Source organism: Clupea harengus, chromosome 9, assembly GCF_900700415.2.
Source record: "Clupea harengus chromosome 9, Ch_v2.0.2, whole genome shotgun sequence".
Classification (NCBI taxonomy): domain Eukaryota; kingdom Metazoa; phylum Chordata; class Actinopteri; order Clupeiformes; family Clupeidae; genus Clupea; species Clupea harengus.
Genome location: NC_045160.1, coordinates 8,431,277 through 8,453,451, shown reverse-complemented (window position 1 = coordinate 8,453,451; position 22,175 = coordinate 8,431,277). Strand labels below are relative to the sequence as shown.

Sequence of the window (22,175 nt, the reverse complement as noted above, 5' to 3'; positions counted from 1 at the left end):
TGGAGTTTCTCCAGAGACGCTTCTGGTGGCCTGGTATGGCTAGGGATGTAGCCTCATTTGTGGGGGCCTGCTCCGTTTGCGCCCGTAGCAAGAACCCGCACCAGCGACCCCAGGGGTTGCTGCACCCGCTCCCCATCCCACACAGGCCCTGGTCCCATATTTCGATGGACTTCGTGACGGGTCTACCGGAATCAGAAGGTAAGACTGCAATTTTGGTGATCGTCGACAGGTTCTCTAAGGCCTGTCGTTTTGTTCCTTTGCCAAAACTTCCTTCTGCATTAGAGACGGCTAAGCTGGTGTTTAACCATGTCTTCCGAGTGTTTGGCCTTCCCCAGGACATAGTGTCCGATCGAGGTCCTCAGTTCTCCTCCAGGGTATGGAGGGCCTTCTGCAGGCTAATCGGGGCTACTGCCAGCCTCTCCTCTGGGTTCCATCCCCAGTCGAATGGGCAGACGGAGAGGATAAACCAGGAGCTTGAGACCATCCTGAGGGCGCTGGTGTCGGATAACGCATCGTCCTGGAGTTCGTGTCTGCCGTGGGCTGAGTATGCACACAACACCCTTCAGTCCTCGGCCACTAACATCTCCCCATTCCAGTGCCAGTTTGGGTTCCAGCCTCCTCTGTTCTCCGAGCAGGAGGAGGACGTTGGGGTGCCTTCAGTCCAAGGCTTCATGCAGCGGTGTAGACAGACCTGGCGGAGGACCCGGCAGACGCTCCTGCGCACCGCGGAGACCAACCAGGCCCAGGCGAACCGACGCCGGAGACCGGCGCCATCCTTTCGCCCTGGGCAGAGGGTATGGCTGTCTTCACGGGACATTCCCTTGCGGGTGGAATCCCGCAAGCTGGCTCCCAGATTCATTGGCCCGTTTAGGATCGTCCAGAAGATAAACCCTGTCACCTACCGGCTCCAGCTCCCGCGGACATTGAGGATTAACCCATCGTTCCACGTGTCCCTTCTGCGACCTCTTCTATCCTCACCGCTGGCTCCGGCTCCCAGGCCGCCTCCAACCCCTCGCATTGTCGGTGGGCAACCTGCCTTTACAGTCCGCCGGTTGCTGGACTCCCGCAGGGTGGGGCGGGGAGTACAGTATCTGGTGGATTGGGAGGGCTACGACGCGGAGGAACGTTCTTGGGTCCCGGCTCGGAATATCTTTGATGACTCTCTCATCAGGGACTTTCATCGCAGAAATCCTGATCACCAAGGTGGCGTCAGGAGACGCCCCTAAGGGGGGGGGTACTGTCATGACTTTGGACTATGATTGTCTCAGTTTGGGGACATTGGCGCCATCTGCTGGCCAAAGGACAATTGGACAGTCTTATCGTGATACTAGTGTCATTGTGTTACTCACCTGTGTCTCATCTATACTGATTGTGTTACGCATCTGTGTCCCATCTACACTAATTATGTTACTCATCTGTTTCCCATGTATACTATGATTAGTAGGGGTATAAATACCCGGCTAGGTTAGCCGGCTCATTATTGCGTCGTTTCCGTTTTACTCAATGAGAGTAGCAATCGCCAGTGTTCCCCTAGGCCTAGCGCGAGTTAAGGTTGGTCCTTTGTGCAGCTCTCACGCTGCCTTTTGTTTGCGTTGCCTCCAGGCTTCGCCTCTCGTGCTAGGCTAGTTCACTTTTGAAAGTTACCCATTTAGTAGCCTCTTTAGTTTGCCTTTTTGAATTTAAACCGTTTGTTAGAATCTCCTGTGTTTTTGGACTGTATCCTCTGTTTCCTGGGATTATCTTCTGTGTGTTCGTTTCCCCGTTTATGGAACTATCATTTGTTGTAAGAATAAAGAAACCAAGAAACACTCCTCTGCAACTGAGTCCTAACTAGCTCACTTGGCTGAGCGTGGGGTTACCAAGCCAGCGACCCGGGTTCGATCCCCGACAAATCCCTGACAGGCACTGTGGTGTACTTGCTATCATAGGATCTAAAGTGACTTGAGAAGTCATCAGAAATTTCTAGAAATCTTCATAAAAGTTATACACATTGATAAAAAGAAGGCAATTGGATATATGCTTATAATCTATACTTATTGATGAATTTCAACATATACGTATGTACACCCAAGGTAGTCCAGTATATTAGTACAGTACAGTATTGACATACATGTCAGAAAATCTCCATAAATATGCCCTAAAATGTAATCAAATCTGATAAAGAGACACTGATACACTGATAAAGAGAAGCTATATATTTCTAAGGATTTTGTATTCATAGGACCAGGATATCACGTCACCGTCGAACAGAAAACTGTGAATTTTGCATTGGGCTGCCAAGTGCCAGAGGATGGGAAAGACAATGACTCGGAAAACATACGTTGGTCTACCAAACAATGGTTAAGGCAGAGGGCATTATGCAGTTTTGGAATGGCTCAGTCAAAGTCTGTAACTTAGTCCAGTAGAAATGTAGCGGCAGGACCTGAACAACACCTAACATCACCTAACATCACCCAGTTTAAGTACTTTTGTGTGGAGGCATGGGCCAGTCATTCCTCCTAGCTGTTGTACTGATCAACAGCTACCAGAAACCTATTTGAAATCATTGTTATGAAAGGCCTTCACCCCAGTTATTGGAAGGGGGGCAAACAGTTTCACACTAAGGCCAACCAAATGCTTACTTGATGATAAAAATCTTACTTGAACAAATGTCTCTATTGTCTTGAGTACTTCAGCATTAAGGGGCTTGGCTTGGATGCCACTGAGGTCCATGTGACTGAGAAGGCTGTAGATGATCTGCAGAAGGGTCTGTTGCATACTGGGAAGGCCTTTTTCCAACAACTGCAAAAGGTGAGAAACAACACATATGAGGAATACAGACAGAAAAAAAGGAAAGTTTGATGTGGATGAATGAGCCCTGGGTCCGTCACACACCTCTGCCATGTAGGTGACCATGTTGAGGGTGATGTCAGAGAAGGCCTCGTGGAGGTAACGACAAACCACATTCACCCAGGAGGAGCAGTCGCGCGTGTACGAATGAGTTTTGTACAGAGTCATGACGTGAGCCAGATTGGACAATTTGGCATTTTTCTCCTCCAGACACACCTGTGCATCAGTAAGGAAACATTCAGACAAACTGGAACCAACACTGTATTCCAATACTATCTGAGCCAATGCTGTCCCCTTACAAACCTGGGCTATTCTCTCAGCAGCATCTTTACAAAATGGTGTAGGGCACTCAAAGTTCTGCACAAGATGGGAGAGCAGGCATAGTACGTTCAGAGGGAAACCTACAAAATGTTGAAAAGAAAGTTTACACATCAAAATGAAATCCAGATTTTTCTAACATTTCCTAAAAAAATGTCCTAAAACATTTGTGTTACATTTCATTTATTTTTATACTATTCAAATACAAAACACTAAGAGCTCCATGTCACAGAAAAGGACTGGTGAAACTTCTCTTGATCTGTATGTTTACATGTGTGTGCGCATTCATGTCACCTATAGCCTGCGAGGTGTCCACCACGGGTGCACGTGAGATGGGTGTGAGCTGGCAGAGCAGCTGCAGTGTGAGCTCGGTGTTGGAGATGGAAGTAAAGCCCTTGAGCAGCAGGTGCTGCAGCCCGCAGAAGCTACTCCACCTCAGCTGAGTTTGCAGCTTCTCCAGCTTCTCTCGGTTCTCTGGCCTGTCTAGAGACAGGTGGGCCAGCAGCTTGCTCAGAAGCCGCAAGGACATTTGGTACTCAAATTCAAAGTCTGACTCCATCAAGGACACAGCCACCCAGAAGATGGTGGCCAGCAGATTGCTAGGGTGGTTAATGCTGGCAGGGTTGCTGCAACTGTCTTTGGAGGGGATGGGGCTCTGGCTCTGGTGGGTATAGACATGGATACGGTCCAGCGTGGCACTGCGTGGGACCTGGGAGGAGTGCTCTGCCTCACCAAACTTCTTGGGGACGGAGTAACTCCTTTGGTGGCGGCTGTGTTCTAAGGAGGACAGGTCTGGGATCAGGTCCAGTTGGCCTGTGCTCTTCCTGCTGGATGTCAGCTTCCCATTGCTCAAGAAGTCTGGAGAGGTTGCTCTGCATAGCAAGATATCATAATATGAGTGGATGTATCAAACAGATGTGAAATTTCCTACAATGGCTAGGAAGGTCTCGTATGGAGCGTACCTTGTCAGGATTGCCATCAGGTCGTTGTTTTTGAGGCACTCTGCCAAGTTGTCCACCACTGACTCCAGCGTGAGAAGGACTTCCATCACATAACCCTAGAAAGACCAGAAATTAATTTTGATGTGTATTAATACACACACACACACACACACACACACACACACACACACACTCTCTCACACACACACACACACATGCATACATGCATACATGCATAATGTATTTATTTAAAAACATCAAACATCAAAAATAAGAAACCCACACACACACAGACACACACAAACACACACACACACACACACACAAACACAAACACACACACACACACAATCTTACCGGCACCTCGTCCCCATGCTTCCCCCCCACCTCCGCCAGATGAAGGAGATGATAAAACACGATGTCTTTTCAAATGTAAAAAGGATAACACAAACACATCCTCACATACATCCATACCTACCCCCTACTTTAACACCCCCTCACCTGTACCTGGTCCCTCCACCAGGTGACACAGCAGGCCACCTAGGGTTAACCCTAACCACAAACCCCATTACTAAGTCTAACCCTCACACCCCCCTTACCTGCACCTCGTCTCCGTGCTCCCCTACCACCTCCACCAAGCGGGACAATAGGTCGGACACGGCATGAGCTGACAGCGGCTGCCGCAGGGCCCGGAAGATCTGGAAGGAGCGGCCAGCATAGTGACGCGAAGAGCTGCACAGTGCAGTCTGCAGAGACACCTCACTGAGCTGCTGCTCCAGATGGCAGTCTGTACACACAAAATATACACACTCACACACACACACAACGTATACACACATCACACACACACACACACCACACACACACACACACACACAAAACATACACACTCACACACATACACAACGTATACACACACACACACACACACATCACACACACACACACACACACACAGAAAAATGCACATTTGCTAAAGTTGATTGGGTCTTGGATTTTGAGTTTTGGTGGACATATTATGGGAAACAAACATATTAGCACGGACTGAACCATAAACAATTCCAGTCAATCAACGCGTTGCTTCATGAGCACATAAGGGAGGGGTGTCATTTCTTTGTCTGTTGAGCTCAATTATCAACCACTACAACCTGAAAGTTAAAGTTCTCGTTTTGAGAATGTGTGGGGAGAAAATGGTGAATTGTTTCAAAAAATGCATCTTAGCAGTTGGGAAAAACGGAATGATTCTGTGCTATTGCATCCTTCCTTGAGAAACATGACATAAAGGCCTCACCTGATTTGGACTGTTTGAACACAGACAGCACATGGTGGAGGAAGTTGGTGAGCTGCTCAGTGCTCTTGGTGACCTGGTTCTTGGGAGTGATGTCTTCATGGCACCATAAGGGCCCATATGACCTAGAGGCATGTCACACAACATCTAGTACAAAGCTATAGCATACATGCAATGTGTCATTACAATGTATCTATTGCAAGGAATTTGTTAGCACACAATTAATGGAGAAGACCTGGCATGTATTGATAGCACCCTAATATAAATCTCTTTAAAATTGTAAGGGTAAAGATGTGTGACCTTCAGAAAATCACTCAGTGAACCGCAGGGAACCACAGACACAACAGTGTTCCGTGATTTAGGACGACACTGATGTATTTGGTACCTGTTGGTGAGAAACTCTACGAGTTTGTTGGTCTTCTCCTCTATCTCTGTGGCTGTCTCCAGCTCATTGACCTGAGGGGGCCCAGGGGGCAGGTGGCTGCTGCTGCCCCCCAGGCTGAAGCTAGAGGAGGTGGAGGAGGAGCTCAGGCCTGAGTCCGGCACGGGGGACGGCTGCCAGTCCCGCAGGAAGTCAGGCCCTCCTGCAGGACAGAAGCAGACATGGGAGAATTAAACCTCACATCCCACTAAGGTCATTAAACACTGGTTACAGTAATCAATAATAACTTCAGTTGTGACTTAAGGCCACTAGCTTTAGCCTCCTAATTCAGAATCCTGGGCTGGAGGACCAATCCAGGCTAACCACTGAGGTATGCATATGGCTCCACCTTCGTTGAGTGGATCTGGGAAGCTTTCTGATATTTTACTTGCCAGAAGCCCATATGACTTGACCTGTGGCCATAGAACTATCGCTCCCCTCTCAACAGACTCTTGCCCCTATCAGAGAACCTCTTCCAAGTCTAGCAGAGAAGTGGAATGCTTTTATTAAGACTGATGTCCGCCATGCATGGGACTGTTTTGGCAAAGATTAGAGATGCTTTGTTTTCTATCTCATCTTCTGTTTTATTCTTTCACTCGTCCTGTGTCTCAATATCTCCTTAAGTATCATCGGCAGTTTTGTGCATTTTGTGTTACCTGCGTAGAGATACTCATGCTCGTAGGTGGGTCTGATGGTCAGGCTCCTGGTGCAGTTGATCTCTCTGGATTGCAGCAGAACTGAAGCGATGACCTTGAAGTTGCTGTTGCAGGAGAGCGTGATGAGGAGGTGGAGGAGCAGACGCTTGCTGTGCTCAAACACCTCAGGACGGGTGTGGTCCATGCCTGTGCAGGGTCATGCACCAAAACAACAAACAGTGCTATAATCAGAATCACAACCAAAATCAGTGTTTTCTGTGTATTCACAATCATGTCAGAGAGGAGGGATTAAGTATACTGTATGTGTGTGTTAGTGTTCATTCTCCATATTTCAACATGACTATGTTGTGTCTCTTGGAGACTTGCATGGTAAATATCCCCGAACTGGTATAAGTCTCAGTCACGCCGAAGACAATTAAATAGAGACGGCAGATAACATGGACCATTGCATCCCTCTCACTCACGTCACTCAACCCCTCTGACATGATGTAACAGAGAGATAAAGGATGAGACACTGACCCAGAAACAGGGCATGTAGGAGCGGGGGCAGATGAAGTGCCCAGTCTTCACTCACGCTATGGTCCACCACCAGTTCCATCATGAAGATCACTGCAATGTTACACCTGCTCAGACACACAGATGCTCATGATCACACCTGGTATAATGTATGTAAAGCTACCATCATGAAGATCACTGCAATGTTACACCTGCTCAGACACACAGATGCTCATGATCACACCTGGTATAATGTATGTAAAGCTACTGTCTTGATACATCAATCCAGATTAAGTAAAGCTTACTTACAAACCTAATAATGACCATCAAGAAATACACTAGTGTCCTGGTAGAGTATGAACATGGAAAGGGCATGTTACTTTGCAAACACAGGCCTTACTTCACCTATAGGAGGATCAGCCTCGACATTTTTAAGAGGATATACCACTTCTGGGATACAATCGTATTGTCTGGGATGAATATTGCTTGATAGAAGTTGGGGACACTTAACAGGTTAGAAATGCAGTGTTAATGAGGGCACACTTCCCCTCAGCGTATAGGAAACTTTTCCAGACACTTAATTCCATGAAGACATCTAAGAAGGTTGAGTCACGCCAGCCTATCAGCTCTTTTCCCCCGGCCTATCATTTACCCCTCCCCACCAATCAGTAGCAGTGTGAGCCGCCGTTAGGTGATTCCCCAAGGTCTCTTTTTTTCCACACCATACAGAGGAGCCAAGCAGCAGGTGAGGACTAATTCATCTCTGTTCTAGTTCATGAAACAGTTTATCAAACATACCTACATCACCAAACCTTCCATGAGGCCCAGTGAAGGCTGAAGTGACCCTCAACATAATGTAGCTCATAGTGGGAGTATTGTAGAGGAAGATAATGGATGGATCGAGGTGAGAAGCCCCTAAGATATTGATTACTAAATGACTGTTACCCAATCTGAATGAGACCTGCAACATTAATCTGAAAACTGTAGGTGTCATACTCCTGATTAAGTAACAGCTATGAGAGCAGATTATGTGAAAGTATGGAGAATTGCCGGGATGTGTTCATCCACCTGTGCAGTGGTCCTCTGGGGGTGATAGTTTCAGGAAGATAGTCCACGAGTGGTGCCCAGCACCCTCCATTTACAGGCATGGGCAGAGGCAGTGGCTGATTGGTCTCCAAGATGCTTAGCAGCCAATCAGTGAAGGGTGGCAAGGGTTCACCTGGGGGTGAGACAAACTGGGTCAAACAGCCTATCACTAACGAGCGGCATCCTATGAATGTGTGACACACCCTCTTAGACTGCAGCCTGAACTTCACAACAGTCAACCCACTTTAGATACGTGCACATAGACACCCACACACACACACACAACACAGAAATGCATGGATACACATAAACACACACATATTCTGATCCTTAATATATACAGTAGATGCATGCACATACACGCACACATATCTTCTTTGGGGGACAGGATAACACACTGGGTTTCAGTTCAACAAATAATGAAACACATGTCAGCTCGGGAAAAGACATCGGGAAAGGAGGTTAGGAGAGGAGATCAGGAGAGAAGATCAGAGAGGAGGAGATCAAGGTAGGCCTCTGTGTGAAAAGCCCTCAGGCACATTGCCAATAGATCCTATTCTTTGAACTGGCTCTGAGTGTGCTGAGTAGGCTAAAGTGACGTGCCTTTCTTGTGACATACTCACTCTTCTCCTCATCGTACGAGCCACCTGAACTGTTGCTGTAGCGAGATTCCAGACGATTGTGGGCTCGTGTGGTGTGGCTGAGTCTGTAGAGACAAAATAAAAGACAAAATCTCAACCACTTAACAATAAAAATCTGTGTAACGAATCACACACACAGAAGGCATACTGTATTTTAGTATAAGGCAGTGTGTTTTGGCATGTGTTTTGATTGTAATAATTTACTATGTTATACAGTGGTGAATGGGGAGGCAAATGTTGGTAGGAGAGCCCACCTGTCCTCGTTCTCCCTGGCTGCTTTTGCCTCGTCTGTATCGGAGAAGCTCTCTTGTCCTGCCAGCACTGTGTTGCTACTAGATGTGGTACCTAAACCACAGTCAAACATCACAATACAGTAGCACTGGGTTAATAAGGTAAACACAAGCATCTCACAAACACCACTGCTCAATCATGTCATACAAGCTACTGAATTCTTATTCCAAAGATGTCTGAATACCAGGAGATGAAAACATGACTAAGCATGCAGCAGTGAAAGTCCCCTGTGCATGTGGGAGTGCACACCTGAGGTGGCGATGGGGATCTTGCTGGTAGCAGCAAACCGGTAAAAGGGAGGGTTGTCACAATGGATCACCACAGGGTTGACAGGGTCCGTCTGCTGAAGCTCAAACAGCAGCTCCTCCATGGTCTGAGTGGTGTTGTTCCGACACAGGTAGATCACCACCTTCTTGATCTGTTTTTCAAGAACAATGAAAACATGTATCAGGATTAAATGGGTCTTTGGGTGATGACATCCCACTTGCCAATCCTTTGTTTGGGCTTATATAACTGAGTTGAAATATGGAATCAGCCCCTTCAGTAAGTCCAGTGGATCGTAAGTGGGAGAATGGTGGCTGAGAATATGAGAGGAGGCCAAACTGAGATAGGAAACGGTGGGACAATGAAAGTAAGGTGTCACGCAGTGCAGTGGACCCTGGCTTTATGGCTTGCATCGAGTGGGAATTGGACAGTCTGGGTTTAACTGGATTCTTTTGGGTGATCCTGGCTGCATGGGAGACTCACATAAGGCAGGAGGGTGGTGTCGCTGCTGACGCCACACAGGCTGATAAGGAACTGCAGAGTCGTTTTCAGGTTGTTGTTCCACTTGTCGTTGCTGATCATGGCCGTCCAGGCGTTCTCCATCTCTGGGCCGGGCACATCATCCCCATACTGGCAGAGAGGGTGAGGGGAGATTACAGGTGCTGATTCTGACTGAGAGATTACAGGTGCTGATACTGATTGAGAGATTACAGGTGCTGATACTGATTGAGAGATTACAGGTGCTGATTCTGACTGAGAGATTACAGGTGCTGATTCTGACTGAGAGATTACAGGTGCTGATTCTGACTGAGAGATTACAGGTGCTGATTCTGACTGAGAGATTACAGGTGCTGATACTGATTGAGAGATTACAGGTGCTGATACTGATTGAGAGATTACAGGTGCTGATTCTGACTGAGAGATTACAGGTGCTGATACTGATTGAGAGATTACAGGTGCTGATACTGACTGAGAGATTACAGGTGCTGATTCTGACTGAGAGATTACAGGTGCTGATTCTGACTGAGAGATTACAGGTGCTGATACTGATTGAGAGATTACAGGTGCTGATACTGATTGAGAGATTACAGGTGCTGATACTGATTGAGACATTCCTCAGGACCAGGCCATTTCTATTGGCTCACACATACTGTAGCATTAACAAGTGCATTATACAACAGTCAGATCCGGCCGAACAAGTTATTCATTTCTGATTGGACAAGCGACATTCTATGAGTGGGGATATCCTGGCACAAACCCCCCTCCGACTCCGCTAATAATCACTCCGCTGTTGAATTATACCAACATTCCATTCTTTCAAAGCAAGAGGGTAGAATGGCAATGGGTGATTTAAAAATGTTTAATTTGGTAGGTTTTGAATCTGGAAAGGGAGCAAATGGTGTAGATAGCACATATTAATGTGAACAGTAGCCTCTCTGACTCAGCCTGGTTGCAGAGACACAATATTTGCTTGATGCTGAACACTCGAGTTGGAACTATTTCGAAAAAATCGAAATAAACAAAAGAAATTAAACTCAACTCATTAAAGTGAATTTGTTGGTGTGTGTGTGTGTGAGAGAGAGCTGCCTGGCTTTGACTCCCCTCATCGGTCAGGGCGCTTGAGGACACTGCTGGATGCCATATAGTGGTGGACGGTCCAGCTTTGAAGCTGCAATCCCAGTGGACAAGGCATCTATAACACAATGGTCCTACTCTTCCTTTCGTTCTAGAGAGACTGGTTTGGAAATGAGCTGCTGAGACAGCCAGAACGTGATGCAGCAAATCACATCCTCCATCTCTCCGTTCATCTTTTTGTTGGTAGTAGAACTGATAATCATGCTCTTGGGCACAGCCATGGGAATATATTTTACCAACCCGACTCTCACTCAATTCAGGTTGCTTAAATAGACCTTCTCATGAAGCACTGTAATAGAACACCAACATAACCCCTGCAAAACAGTACATGGCCATACATATAACTGGTTTGAGATGCTCAAAGTGACCCTTGTATGCTAATATCCCACACTAAGACGTGCAGGTTCCCTGGTCCTCTACCTTGGCTGTCATGAACATGAGGTTGTTGAGCACCAGACAGGTGGCCTGCAGAGAGCCCCAGCCAGAGCCCCGCAGGTCGGTGAGGGTGGGGTTGGCCCGGCTCCTGACCTCCTCCTCAGGTGAGCCGGGGCTGGAAAGAGGGGGCAGCAGGCCGCTGTCCACCAGCTCAATGTTGCGCAGCCAGGGCTGGAGGTAGATGAGCATCATCTGGCGCCCATTAGAGTGGGTGGTAGGAAACCTCTGACTGATTTCTGTGGAAGAGAGGCTTTTACTCACCACAGAGGACATTTGAACTTTTTTGCAGTGATCCATTAGAACTCTAGTGGCAGGATAGTAAACACTGGTTGCCAATAGCATCAGTCATACAGACAAGTGATGCACTGTTCTTCAAAAATAACAGACCTTCAGACATTTCCATTGAGAGAGACAGAAAACCTTAGTGTTATTTCAGTCATGTCATGCACTACAGTATACACATCATAACAGCAGTGACACAAGCTTTACTTTGAAGTGACAGAGTGACAAGTCTTTGTCTGTTCCTGACTGTAACAGTTGCTCAAGCTAGAGGTTACCTGAAAATAGAGGCAGTGTAAGCTCAGGGTACATCCTTGCCAGCTGGCTGGAGAGCTGAGGGAGAGAGACACTGTAGAGTGGGGGCAAGGGCCGGTGGCTTTCATACAGAATACTGCTGGGTTTCTGCTCTGCTAATTTCTTTGAGTAGGACAGAAGCTTTTCCTCCAGGATCTGTTGAACAGGAAAAGAGACCAGGGGCCTCATTTACAAAGCCTTGCATAGAATTCACACTAAAACGTAGCGTACACACAAAACTGGAATGCTGTGTACACACAAAACAATTCAGATGTATGAAACTGTGTGCATGCCAGATTCCACGCACCTCATCTTTCTACATCCTGATCAACAATAAATCAAGCACGCATGCACAAGCACCACACTCCACCCTCTTTCCTGCTTCAATTACACTTGTTTTAATATGCTAATACATAATATTAGGCCTAGAGCTCCCCATGGTCAGATTGAAACAAAATGGCAAAAGCAAGCAGCAAATCAACCAAAAATAAAATGTCAGCGAATGCGAGCTGGGCGTCCTCTTATCTAATTAAATCTATCTAATGAAAGCGTTTTATTTGGCAATTTGCCATCTGGAAATAATAACAAAGAAAATAGTTGCAGAGTGGCAGTGGCTGTAGATGCAGTAGGGTTAGAGAACCGCACCAAATCATCCTTGGTCGTCTACGAGTTGGTCATTTTGAGGACTAATAGTTTTCAGTCGTGGGCCTACAGACTTATAAACAAACTCGTAATGTTAGTAGTGACACTGCATAGCCTCTAGATGTCACCAACTGACTAAAACAATTAGAAATGTGCATACTCCAGACATGAAGTTGGCATGGAGGAGCACAGATCCTCACGTTCATTTCACTCTTGATACATCCGACCGTGAGTGTGAAAGCTGGACTATGCATCGTTTTGGAACATGAGGCCCCACTGTTGATTTCACTCTTGACTGTCACTGATAATGAATTAATACCTTTTTTGAAACCTTATTTATGATCAGATTTGTTCTTTCTTACCTGCATTAGCTGCATTGCAATCTCATATATTTCTCTGTTGGTGTCAGAGGCTTTGAAAAGGACCAAATTCATCAATGTCACTAAGTCACAAGGGTAGTTCCTGCAGTGAAACAACAAACAGAGATTAGGGCCTGAGTAACACAGGCTTTGCAGACTGAAACCAAGTACAAAAGTTGTAAGTGACTTACTCTGCATATTCTTAATCTGATGAGGGTAAATAAAGCAATTTTACACAAGACAACACAAGTATTCCTTTTTTTTCAGTGACCTTCCTCATGGTATCAGAGAAAAAGAGCCCAAACATTTAAGCCTCCATTTTATTCCAATGATACATTTCCCAAATGACAGTTAAGGTTTATTTAATGGAACTTCCAGTTCAAACCACAAACATTTCATCAAACTCAGGTGACTATAAAGACTTTGGCTGACTGTGTGGCCATACTGGAGATACCTGCTGCCACAGACAGTGGCGATGGCTTTGAAGCAACCTGATCCCAGCAGGTAGGTGCCCGTGAAGCAGCGATCCACAGCCCAGTTAAACAGGTTCACATGTTCTGGATTGAGCTCCAGCAGCAAGATGACCACCTCACACCCTAGTTGGTGAACCTTCAGAAAGTGTAAAAATAATAATATTTTTTACTTAAAAATAAATGAAGCTGATTGAGAGAATGCCAAGAGTGTGCAAAGCTGTCATCAAAGCAAATGGTGGCTACTTTGAAGAATCTAAAATATGAAACATATTCTGGTTTGTTTAATGCTTTTTGGTTTTCTACATAATAACTAGTGCTGTCAGTTTAACGCGTTATTAACGGCGTTAAGATGAACGTTCTTTTTGGCCTCGCAAACTGTGTAGTAGGCTAACGTTACGGTTTGAGTGAATGGTGAGCGCAATACGGCGAAATGGATGATAAAAAGCTTCTGAATGGAAAGTTGACTTTTAAAAGTTGTGTTGTGCAATAGAAGCGAGCTTCACTGTTGTCTGAAAATGTCAACAGGCAGCTGGCTGAAAGCAAAGAAGTAGTAGGCTTACCTTTTATTGGTAACCTAACTGTTACAGTTCATTGTTTCTGAAATAAGAGGCCTGACTGCTATGTTCCCAGCAAACTTGAAAAAAAGAAAATATTAAGCCATGGTTTAACTGCACTATAGGCTGAGTCCTTGTTTACCTGAAATGTGCACTTTATAATTTTATTTTGTACCGCCCTGTTTGGCAATGTTGGTTTTCAATAAAATAAAACATTTGCTTAAAGCAAGCCAATCCACTTTTCCATGTTGATAAGGGCATTAAAATACAAATAAAATGATGGAAAAAAATAAATAAACGAAGGGACATTTAGAATAGATACAAATTTGCGATTAATCGCGATTCATTTTGAGTTAACTATGACATAAATGTGATTAATCGCGATTAAATATTTTAATCGTTTGACAGCACTAATAATAACATGTGTTCTTTCATAGTGTTGATATCTTCAGTATTCATCTACAATGTAGAAAATAAGAAAAAATTAAGAAAAAAAATTGAATGAGAAGATGTGTCCAAAAATTTGACTGCTACTGTATTTTTATTTTTAAATCCTACACTTTTAGCCTGTGAAAATAATGCTGTCTTAAAATCTGTCTAGTCACTGTAATGTAAACGTATGGGTTCTATTGAGGTGAGAAAAAGGCATCAAGTTCAGAGACAGTGAGTTTTATCTGGTCAGAATCCCAGTGAAACACATCTACATGAACCAGCCTGGTTGTCTATGGCAACACTGAATCAAAACAAGGAGCAGCAGCTGTAGGCGTCCTTGTTGGTTTTCACGCCTCAAAGCAGGCAAGCCCCTGAATAGCATAATTGGTTCATGTCTTTGTAAAAATGCAGAAGCATGATGAATCTCTGGCAGCATACCCGCAGATCCTGGCAAGCTAAGATGTTATCCAGCCACTTATAGAGGTAGCCATCTGGAGAAAGGCCCACATTGTCAAAGACAGGACCACAGCACAGCACTGCTGACATAGCCTGAGAAGAAAAACAGAGAGGTTTTTCATTAGTCCTCCTCACTTTCCTTCATTAGATAGAAGAGGAATTCTTATTTCATCTCCAAACACATGGCTGACATCATGAAAAGTGGTTTCTCAGAGGAAAGGCAGGTACAGTGTAACCATGGAATGTGAAGTCATCATCTATTTAACCTGCTGCTCTCGAACACCTGGCTTTGTCACCCTGTCTTTGCATGACTGTGGCATGCTGTGGTCACATGGGTAAGGCTAAATAAAGACCTTCCAGTAACAATTAGAGTAGTAGAGAGTGTTTGCAGATGAAAAAGGCTTGCAGCTGAGAATCACTGCAATTAAGTGATAGGTAGCGACCACCTGTAAGCTGATATAGTTGTATAGCATAATTACAGAAGAGAATTGGAAAACTCTCCGAATGACTGTTTTGACTGGGTGTATGAGTTGTACCTTAAGTGCACAGTATTGATATCTTGTGATCTGGTGGTTGCGGTCGCTGTAGCGGTCCAGCGAGGTGAACATGATGCTGAAAGGGCCAGCCCATTGGCTGAAGAGGATGAAGAGGTGATGACGCAGACTCTGCTGGGGAAAGAGTAAACGTCTCTGGTGCACTGGCACAAACAGGAAACAAGGACAACTGTCAGTTATACAGTTATATCCAACTACACACAAATGAACATATACCGGTATCAGTAAAAATGATATACTGACAATACATACATAAACACATCCAACAATACACTAATTAAACACCTATCTGTCATAGGGTCTCATGTATCAAATGTATGTATGTAGTAAAATCGTGCTGAGCACCCTGTGGTATCTGAACTGTCAATGTTGCGCACCTGCCAGTGTAAATTTAACAGTACAGAGGCCTACAGAGGTGCAGCCAACAGTATCAGAATCCGTCACCTTTTACAAGGCTTGAGATCCTGCACACTCACATGGCTGAGACCGATCCATTTCTGAGTGGAGACCCTATACAAGACCATATCAGCATAACTGAGCCCCTATCAAATGGAAGTCCTGGATTTGTCCTTATTATTCACTTACCAGGGATACAATGAATGAGGTTGGCCACCATGGCGCTGAAGTGGGCACGCATGTCTTTGAGGATCTCAATGTCTTTGTCGCTGTCGGCCTCTAGCAGCATGCGGGTCAGGTCCACGTACTCCAGGAAGAGAGCCCCAAGCGCCAGTGTGTCTCGCTCCAGAGCCCCGTTAGTGCTGCACAGGGGAACATCATCACCAAACTACTCTGGACCACAGTGTGTGTGTGTGTGTGTGTGTGTGTGTGTGTGTGTGTGTGTGTGTGTGTGTGTGTGTGTGTGTGTGTGTGTGTGTGTGTGTGTGTGTGTGTATTTTTGTGTATGCATGTATTCATGTACATATATTATGAACATAAATGTATGTATATTGCCTATTTTTCAAATGGACAGGGTACTTTAAGTGACCAGTCTATTATTTATTTGCATGTTTCTTCATGATGCATTTGCATTAGCTCAGCCTGCCCTGTGCTGTTGTGGCTACTTACATGTTAATCTATTCATTTAGCTTTTATTTAAGCAACAGTAAATACATAACAACAACAAACTGCCAGTTTATCAGCTACGTCTAGCAGAAACTAATACAGACTAATACAACAGTCTTGCAATAAATCGCCCTTCATGATTGTTATAATGGTCAGTTTACGTTGAAACAGTTTAAGAGAGGTGGCGATTCAACTGTATGATGATTTTGGAGGATATAGTTTGTGGTGTTGTTAAACTATACTGAATTAAACATAAAGGCATTTCTGTTATTTGGCTTAGCCTCATTGATTAAAAATGGGGTGGTCAAAAAAATAGAAACACGCATCAGCACAATGCAATACAATTCAACAGCACCATAAACTGCCTCCTCCAATATGAGCACAGTTGAATCAACAGCTCTCTAAATTAGTTTAAACGAATACTGAATATTATAACCTTCATGAAGTTAAGATTTATTGCTGAATTAGACTGCCTTCGTGTTACCTCAGTGTTCCTAATAAACTGGTAAATGAGTGTACATTTTCATCAGTAGCCTATGTGTGCTCTACCAGTTGATCCACTGGAACACTAGCTTTGCACCCATCCCTGTTCTAGTTCTGTCTGTCTGTCTGTCTTTGGATGCACTCTGTCCCACAGGGCATTTACCTTTCTCCGTGACTTTTGTTTTTTCTTTGTATGTTCAGCTGTAAAGACAACCGACCTTCTTAAATGTAAAGGGAGATTCACCCACCTGTCACTGATGACCCCAGAGTCGGCCAGCAGCTCAAAGATCCTCAGCAGCTGAAGTCTCAACAGGTCTCTCCTCTCACGCCGTTTCTTGTTCTGTGATAGTCATCAGATTACAACCAACAAAACCGCCACCAGCATCCAGCTCATTTTCTAACACAGAACCAAATTCCTGCTTAGCTTTTCATGGCACATACTGTTAGAACTCACCTCAGGTCGCCTCTCCAGTGCCTCCTTCATCAGAGGGTGAAGCTCCTCAATGAGCTCTCTGTAGACAGAGAGTAACCATTATGATTCACATTGCTGATTACAGACTTCAAACTGTGGGAATACAAGAACACTTTTTCAACACTTGCTATCTGTAGATTTGCAAGGCAAACCATTATCTGTGCCCTTGCCTTTGAAGACATGAAAAGACAAGGAAAAGATTCATGGAGTCATGAGGCCCAAAACATTAACATGAACTTAACTTAACAACATGAATTTTGTTGCACAATACCCAGATCTATATAGGTCTATATTTATCCAGACATTCATTATAGATCTACACAGATCCAAACATTCAGCTGTTCGATACCATGGGGTTTAGTGCTCTCGTTGCCATGGCACTTGCCATAACAGTTAAATAAGAAGTGCTGTAAACCATCAAAGTATATGTTTACTTTAATGGAATGCATAACCAAAAATGGAATACATTTAAAATCCTGTACTTCACCTGAACACCAGGCAGTTTGTTCGTCCGAAGCCAAGAACCAGAGACTCAGTGATTTCGATGCTCTCTGCTCTCATCAAGGGGACGAGCTGTTTCAGAAGCCAGGTCACAGATGGGCTCCCCATCACCTGATCAGAGAAGCATTCGTCACTACACAGCTAAAAGCCCCAACCAAACCAACTCCATTCAATTTAAGGAAACATTTAATTGAATTTGCATGTCACCTCTGGTTAGGGTTAACAAAATGCAAATCAGAGACATGACCATTCACTAAATATGCTTCTGCACAGGAATCAAATTGGCTTTTGTAAAATTGCTGTTTTACAAAGAAAGGTCTGTCTGTAAATGACTGGCATGCATAAGGTTTCATCCCAAACAGGGAGCTCATTAGGTAAGAGTAAACACCTTGCAGTCGTAACTGACACTGCCATCTGTGGTGGGGTTCATGATCTCAGTGCTGGATGCCCTGAGGTGGCCTGGGCTCATGATGCTGGGTTTAGCAATGCCAAAACACAGGATGAGGTAGTTCCTCCACAGGCCTGTATAGTTGTCTCCACAACTTGCTGTGATTCTTTTGGCATATACAGGGTTACTGTGACCAAGACACACAAGATTCAATACAGTGCAAGATTAGCTTTTCAAAGACATAAAAATCACCCGTAACCATGTAGGTTTTCCCCATGGTCATTTAAAACATGGATCAGTGCAGAGCTGACTGTGGTGCTTAAGCAGGCCTGGAATGGGCAGCAGTGCGTGTGTGCCACTCACGTAGGGTCTATCAGGGGTAAGAGGTGCTGCAGGCGGGTGAAAGCGTAGGGCCAGGCGTAGCTGAGAGCTGTGGGGCAGTGTTTGGGTAGGTGCTCCTGGCGCAAGAAGCTGTAGAGGCAGAGCACCCAGGGGTCCTTCACAGACTGGGCAAAGATCCACACGTGCGATGGGCTCCACACATCATAGGGACTGTTCACCAACACGGCACTCCACTCCACCAGCCACTGCAGGTCCACATGGTGACCCACAGGCTGCGGACCCTGGGTTAGGAAGAGGATGCAGGGGCTATTATACATTAAATTATATTATATTTACATGATAAGTCATGACATTCAGTCATTCGAATCACTCAAATGGATGCATAGATTAATGCAATTTAGACCTGTTATGGATGAAGTGGATTAAGTTCTAATGTCAAGCAACGGAATTTTGCTATGCCACCATGTATGTTAAACATACAATGCATGTTAAACATGCAATTGTATATGTACAGTGTTGCTGCTGAAATGAGTGTTGATGAATACTGGGGACCTCATGAAAGGACTCCTAGGTGCTGAGGTAATCTGGGATGAGGAGTTAAAGTAATAACCGAACATGGTGATAGTCCCTCCATTTTCAAACAGCTGAGAATGACAATATGTGCATTTTGCATGGCTACTCCCAGGCAAAACTCGATTCTCATTTACACAGGACTGAGCTTTTGTTGCTTTTGTTGTTCACTTTGCTCGCCTGTTTATTCAACGTAAGGCAGTAAGAGCAGAGGATGGCTGTGGAGTTAAGGCAGTGAGGGCTGAGAAGTAGTCAGGGTTAAGGATGGCAGAGGTTTTCCTCCAGATCATGTGATACAAATAAGTTAATTGATCCCATATTGGAGCAACATATTTAATTTATTCTATTTACAGCAACCTGTTATTGTCAGAAGGATGGTCATTATGGTTGAAGTTGAACTCACCACATTCAACACACTTAGTGAAACCACACATACACACCACGTGCAACACACTTAGTGAAACCACACAAACTCACCACATCCAACCCGCTCCCCGTGTCTGACACACTCCCCATGTCCGACACTGCTACGTGGAGAAAGCTCTCCAGTACCACTGGGCTCAGCTGGTCTAGCACATCAATCATGGGCTTCTCATCATCCTAGATAACATACAAAAAAGACAACTGCCATCATGTTTCACCATTGCTTTATGGTCACCATGTACTTATGTAAGTTGTGCAGGGGTTATTGTTTTATTTATTCATTAACTATATCATTTAGTTCTTCATTTAATCGCTGCTGTTCTTCTTCTTATGTCTGCCTGTCAGGCATGTTCTTCCTAAAAAGGCCATTGCTCTCACCTCAGCCTGTCCAATTGTGAGGTGGAGGAGCCCGGCCTCTTTGAGGATGGCCACACCCAGCTTGCGTGTGACTGCCTGGGAGGAGCAGAGCAGCAGCAGGGCGAGGCCCTCCACTGCGTGCAGCACCAGGGAGTGGCCACTGTGCTCTGCTGCCAGTCTCTGGCTGGAGCCCAGCTGCAGGAGCTGCCAAACACAGAAAAGGAGGAGAATCAACAACAAATGCCTGGGAGGACTGGATCATATTGGGTATACATGCAGTCACACCTTGTATCATTCCCTCTCTTGTGTCAAGTAAAATGTACTTAAAGAGTTGCGACTTGTGCTGAGATTCAATATGTCATTGTGGACATTATAACTGATAGACTACTGAATAAGTCAGTGATATGTAAAATGATATGCAAATATATTATAATGACCTCAGAGGTGCAGATATTGGGTGGGTCAAAGACTTTGTTTGCGGAGAGCAAGGTGAGTCTCCACTGGGTGAGGAGTTGCAGCAACAGCTTCAGGGAGCTTTCCAGTAGGCTCTGGTGCATGTCTTGCACATCACGCAGCAGGAAGTTGGTGAAACCAAACAGTACATCCTCACGCCAGTCAGGAAAGTCCACCAACAGGCTCTGCAGGGAGTTCTGGGCAATGAGCCGCAGCTCATCATCCATATGGATTGTCAGCCTGGTGGGAACCACAAAGTCAACAATGATACATTTATACCACACATACACACACACACACACACATACACACAGAGAGACAAACAAATGAATTATAATTTTAACAGTAGGTCTAATGCTAAATGCATGGTCGCACACATCCTCCTTCCAAAGGTTGCATCCATCACAGTCAGGATACACCAGTAAAAGAAGTGAAGTTTACTTTAGTTCACTGCTAAGTTTAGGGTTCACACTTTAAATGTTACAATTTTACACCATTTTTTTTTTTACAAATTACACCTAATTAAGTGAGGCTATAACATGGTCTCTGCTTAAGTCCCTTTTAGAGACCCTGTTAACAGAGTTTTCAGGAGAGTCTATAATCAATCTATCAATAATTAATCAGGCCGTCAGTTGTAGTTACACTATTGCACATCTTAAGTTTTATTTATTTGATTTATTCCACCGTTTTTTTGGCGCCACTTCTGCGCCTAGTGCTTTAGATTAATAACAGTCTATATTTCACTTATTGCTTGTGTTAATTCAAAGTGACAAAGTAACTTAATATTTATGTAGCCACTGAACTAGCTCTAGCCAACAGCTTACGGGTAACTTATAGTAAAACTTTGTGATTTTTTAACCTGGGCCACATTTTGTAGATATTTTTGGGTTCAAAATGTTACTAGGAACACCTAATGATCAAAATAGGTTCAGTATTGAGTTAGAACATTAAAGCCAGCAACCGCAAAACTATACAATGGAATCCTGTGAGGCAAGCATTTGTGTCAAAGTAAGTAGGTTTTTGCCACTGACAGGCTCATACATGCTATTATAAGGGCCTGACAAACTGTCAAAACAGTGGGGGCGACAGTGGTACAGGAGGTAGAGGAGTTGTTTAGTAATCGCAAAGTTGCTAGTTCGATTCCCCACTCCTCCTTACCAAGTGTGTAAGTGTCCTTGAGCAAGACACTGAACCCCTAAAAGCTCCTGATGTAAAAATGCAGTTTCCTTGATCGTCGCTTTGGATAAAAGCGTCTGCTAAATGACTTAATGTAATGTAAATGGAAAAAGTCTGTAAACAACTGATGCACACCTAATTACTACAGTCCTGGGCCCCGTTTGTCATAAGGGCTGAAGCTAAGTTAATCAATTCTCCTATCAGCCCTTTAACATTAGCCAGCTGATTGAGGACAGGATACATCGGCTCGTCAAAGGCTGGTCCGCATCCAAATCATGTGGTTAATTTCAACCAGGCTAAACTTATCAGGGCAATTGCGCGTGCACGTCCTACTTCAAAAGGCAGCAAAGGTCGATCACCAAAACCATGATTTTCTGACAGTAAAATGGCTTCTAAACTCAAAGAAAGTGCCTCTTTTTTTCTCCCCTGGCGAGCAGGGGATGATCATGAACGCTTATGAAGAATACAAGACCATAATCATGGCAAAATCCAACACCGCCACCGCTGTGAGAGCAAGACAAGAAGCGGTGTATGAGGCTGTCTATGAGGTGATATCTATGTATGAATAAGTGATGGCAAGTGTGATCTGGTACAGTGGGTAGCGT

The 22,175-nt window shown here is 44.7% G+C and overlaps 1 protein-coding gene across 7 annotated transcripts in view; it reads right to left on the bottom strand.

Annotated features, from left to right (window-relative positions):
- The window catches only part of frya (furry homolog a (Drosophila)), a 77,704-nt gene that overhangs the window by 18,436 nt on the left and 37,093 nt on the right, over positions 1-22,175 (bottom strand). For all 7 annotated transcript variants that reach the window (XM_031573258.2, XM_031573254.2, XM_012827080.3 and 4 more), the window contains exons 18-47: positions 20,379-20,634; positions 19,963-20,145; positions 19,639-19,761; positions 18,613-18,872; positions 18,250-18,436; positions 17,848-17,972; positions 17,343-17,400; positions 17,137-17,228; positions 15,929-16,101; positions 15,326-15,486; positions 14,772-14,882; positions 13,329-13,483; positions 12,878-12,977; positions 11,858-12,029; positions 11,286-11,536; positions 9,714-9,860; positions 9,216-9,384; positions 8,930-9,020; positions 8,658-8,740; positions 8,017-8,167; positions 6,973-7,076; positions 6,454-6,639; positions 5,762-5,960; positions 5,380-5,501; positions 4,688-4,875; positions 4,110-4,204; positions 3,442-4,019; positions 3,133-3,230; positions 2,875-3,045; positions 2,641-2,781 (exon numbers count right to left, since the gene is read on the bottom strand). In XM_031573258.2, coding sequence (XP_031429118.1) covers positions 2,641-2,781; positions 2,875-3,045; positions 3,133-3,230; positions 3,442-4,019; positions 4,110-4,204; positions 4,688-4,875; positions 5,380-5,501; positions 5,762-5,960; positions 6,454-6,639; positions 6,973-7,076; positions 8,017-8,167; positions 8,658-8,740; positions 8,930-9,020; positions 9,216-9,384; positions 9,714-9,860; positions 11,286-11,536; positions 11,858-12,029; positions 12,878-12,977; positions 13,329-13,483; positions 14,772-14,882; positions 15,326-15,486; positions 15,929-16,101; positions 17,137-17,228; positions 17,343-17,400; positions 17,848-17,972; positions 18,250-18,436; positions 18,613-18,872; positions 19,639-19,761; positions 19,963-20,145; positions 20,379-20,634 — 4,930 coding nt within the window. The remainder of the gene's footprint in view (positions 1-2,640; positions 2,782-2,874; positions 3,046-3,132; positions 3,231-3,441; positions 4,020-4,109; positions 4,205-4,687; positions 4,876-5,379; positions 5,502-5,761; positions 5,961-6,453; positions 6,640-6,972; positions 7,077-8,016; positions 8,168-8,657; positions 8,741-8,929; positions 9,021-9,215; positions 9,385-9,713; positions 9,861-11,285; positions 11,537-11,857; positions 12,030-12,877; positions 12,978-13,328; positions 13,484-14,771; positions 14,883-15,325; positions 15,487-15,928; positions 16,102-17,136; positions 17,229-17,342; positions 17,401-17,847; positions 17,973-18,249; positions 18,437-18,612; positions 18,873-19,638; positions 19,762-19,962; positions 20,146-20,378; positions 20,635-22,175) is intronic.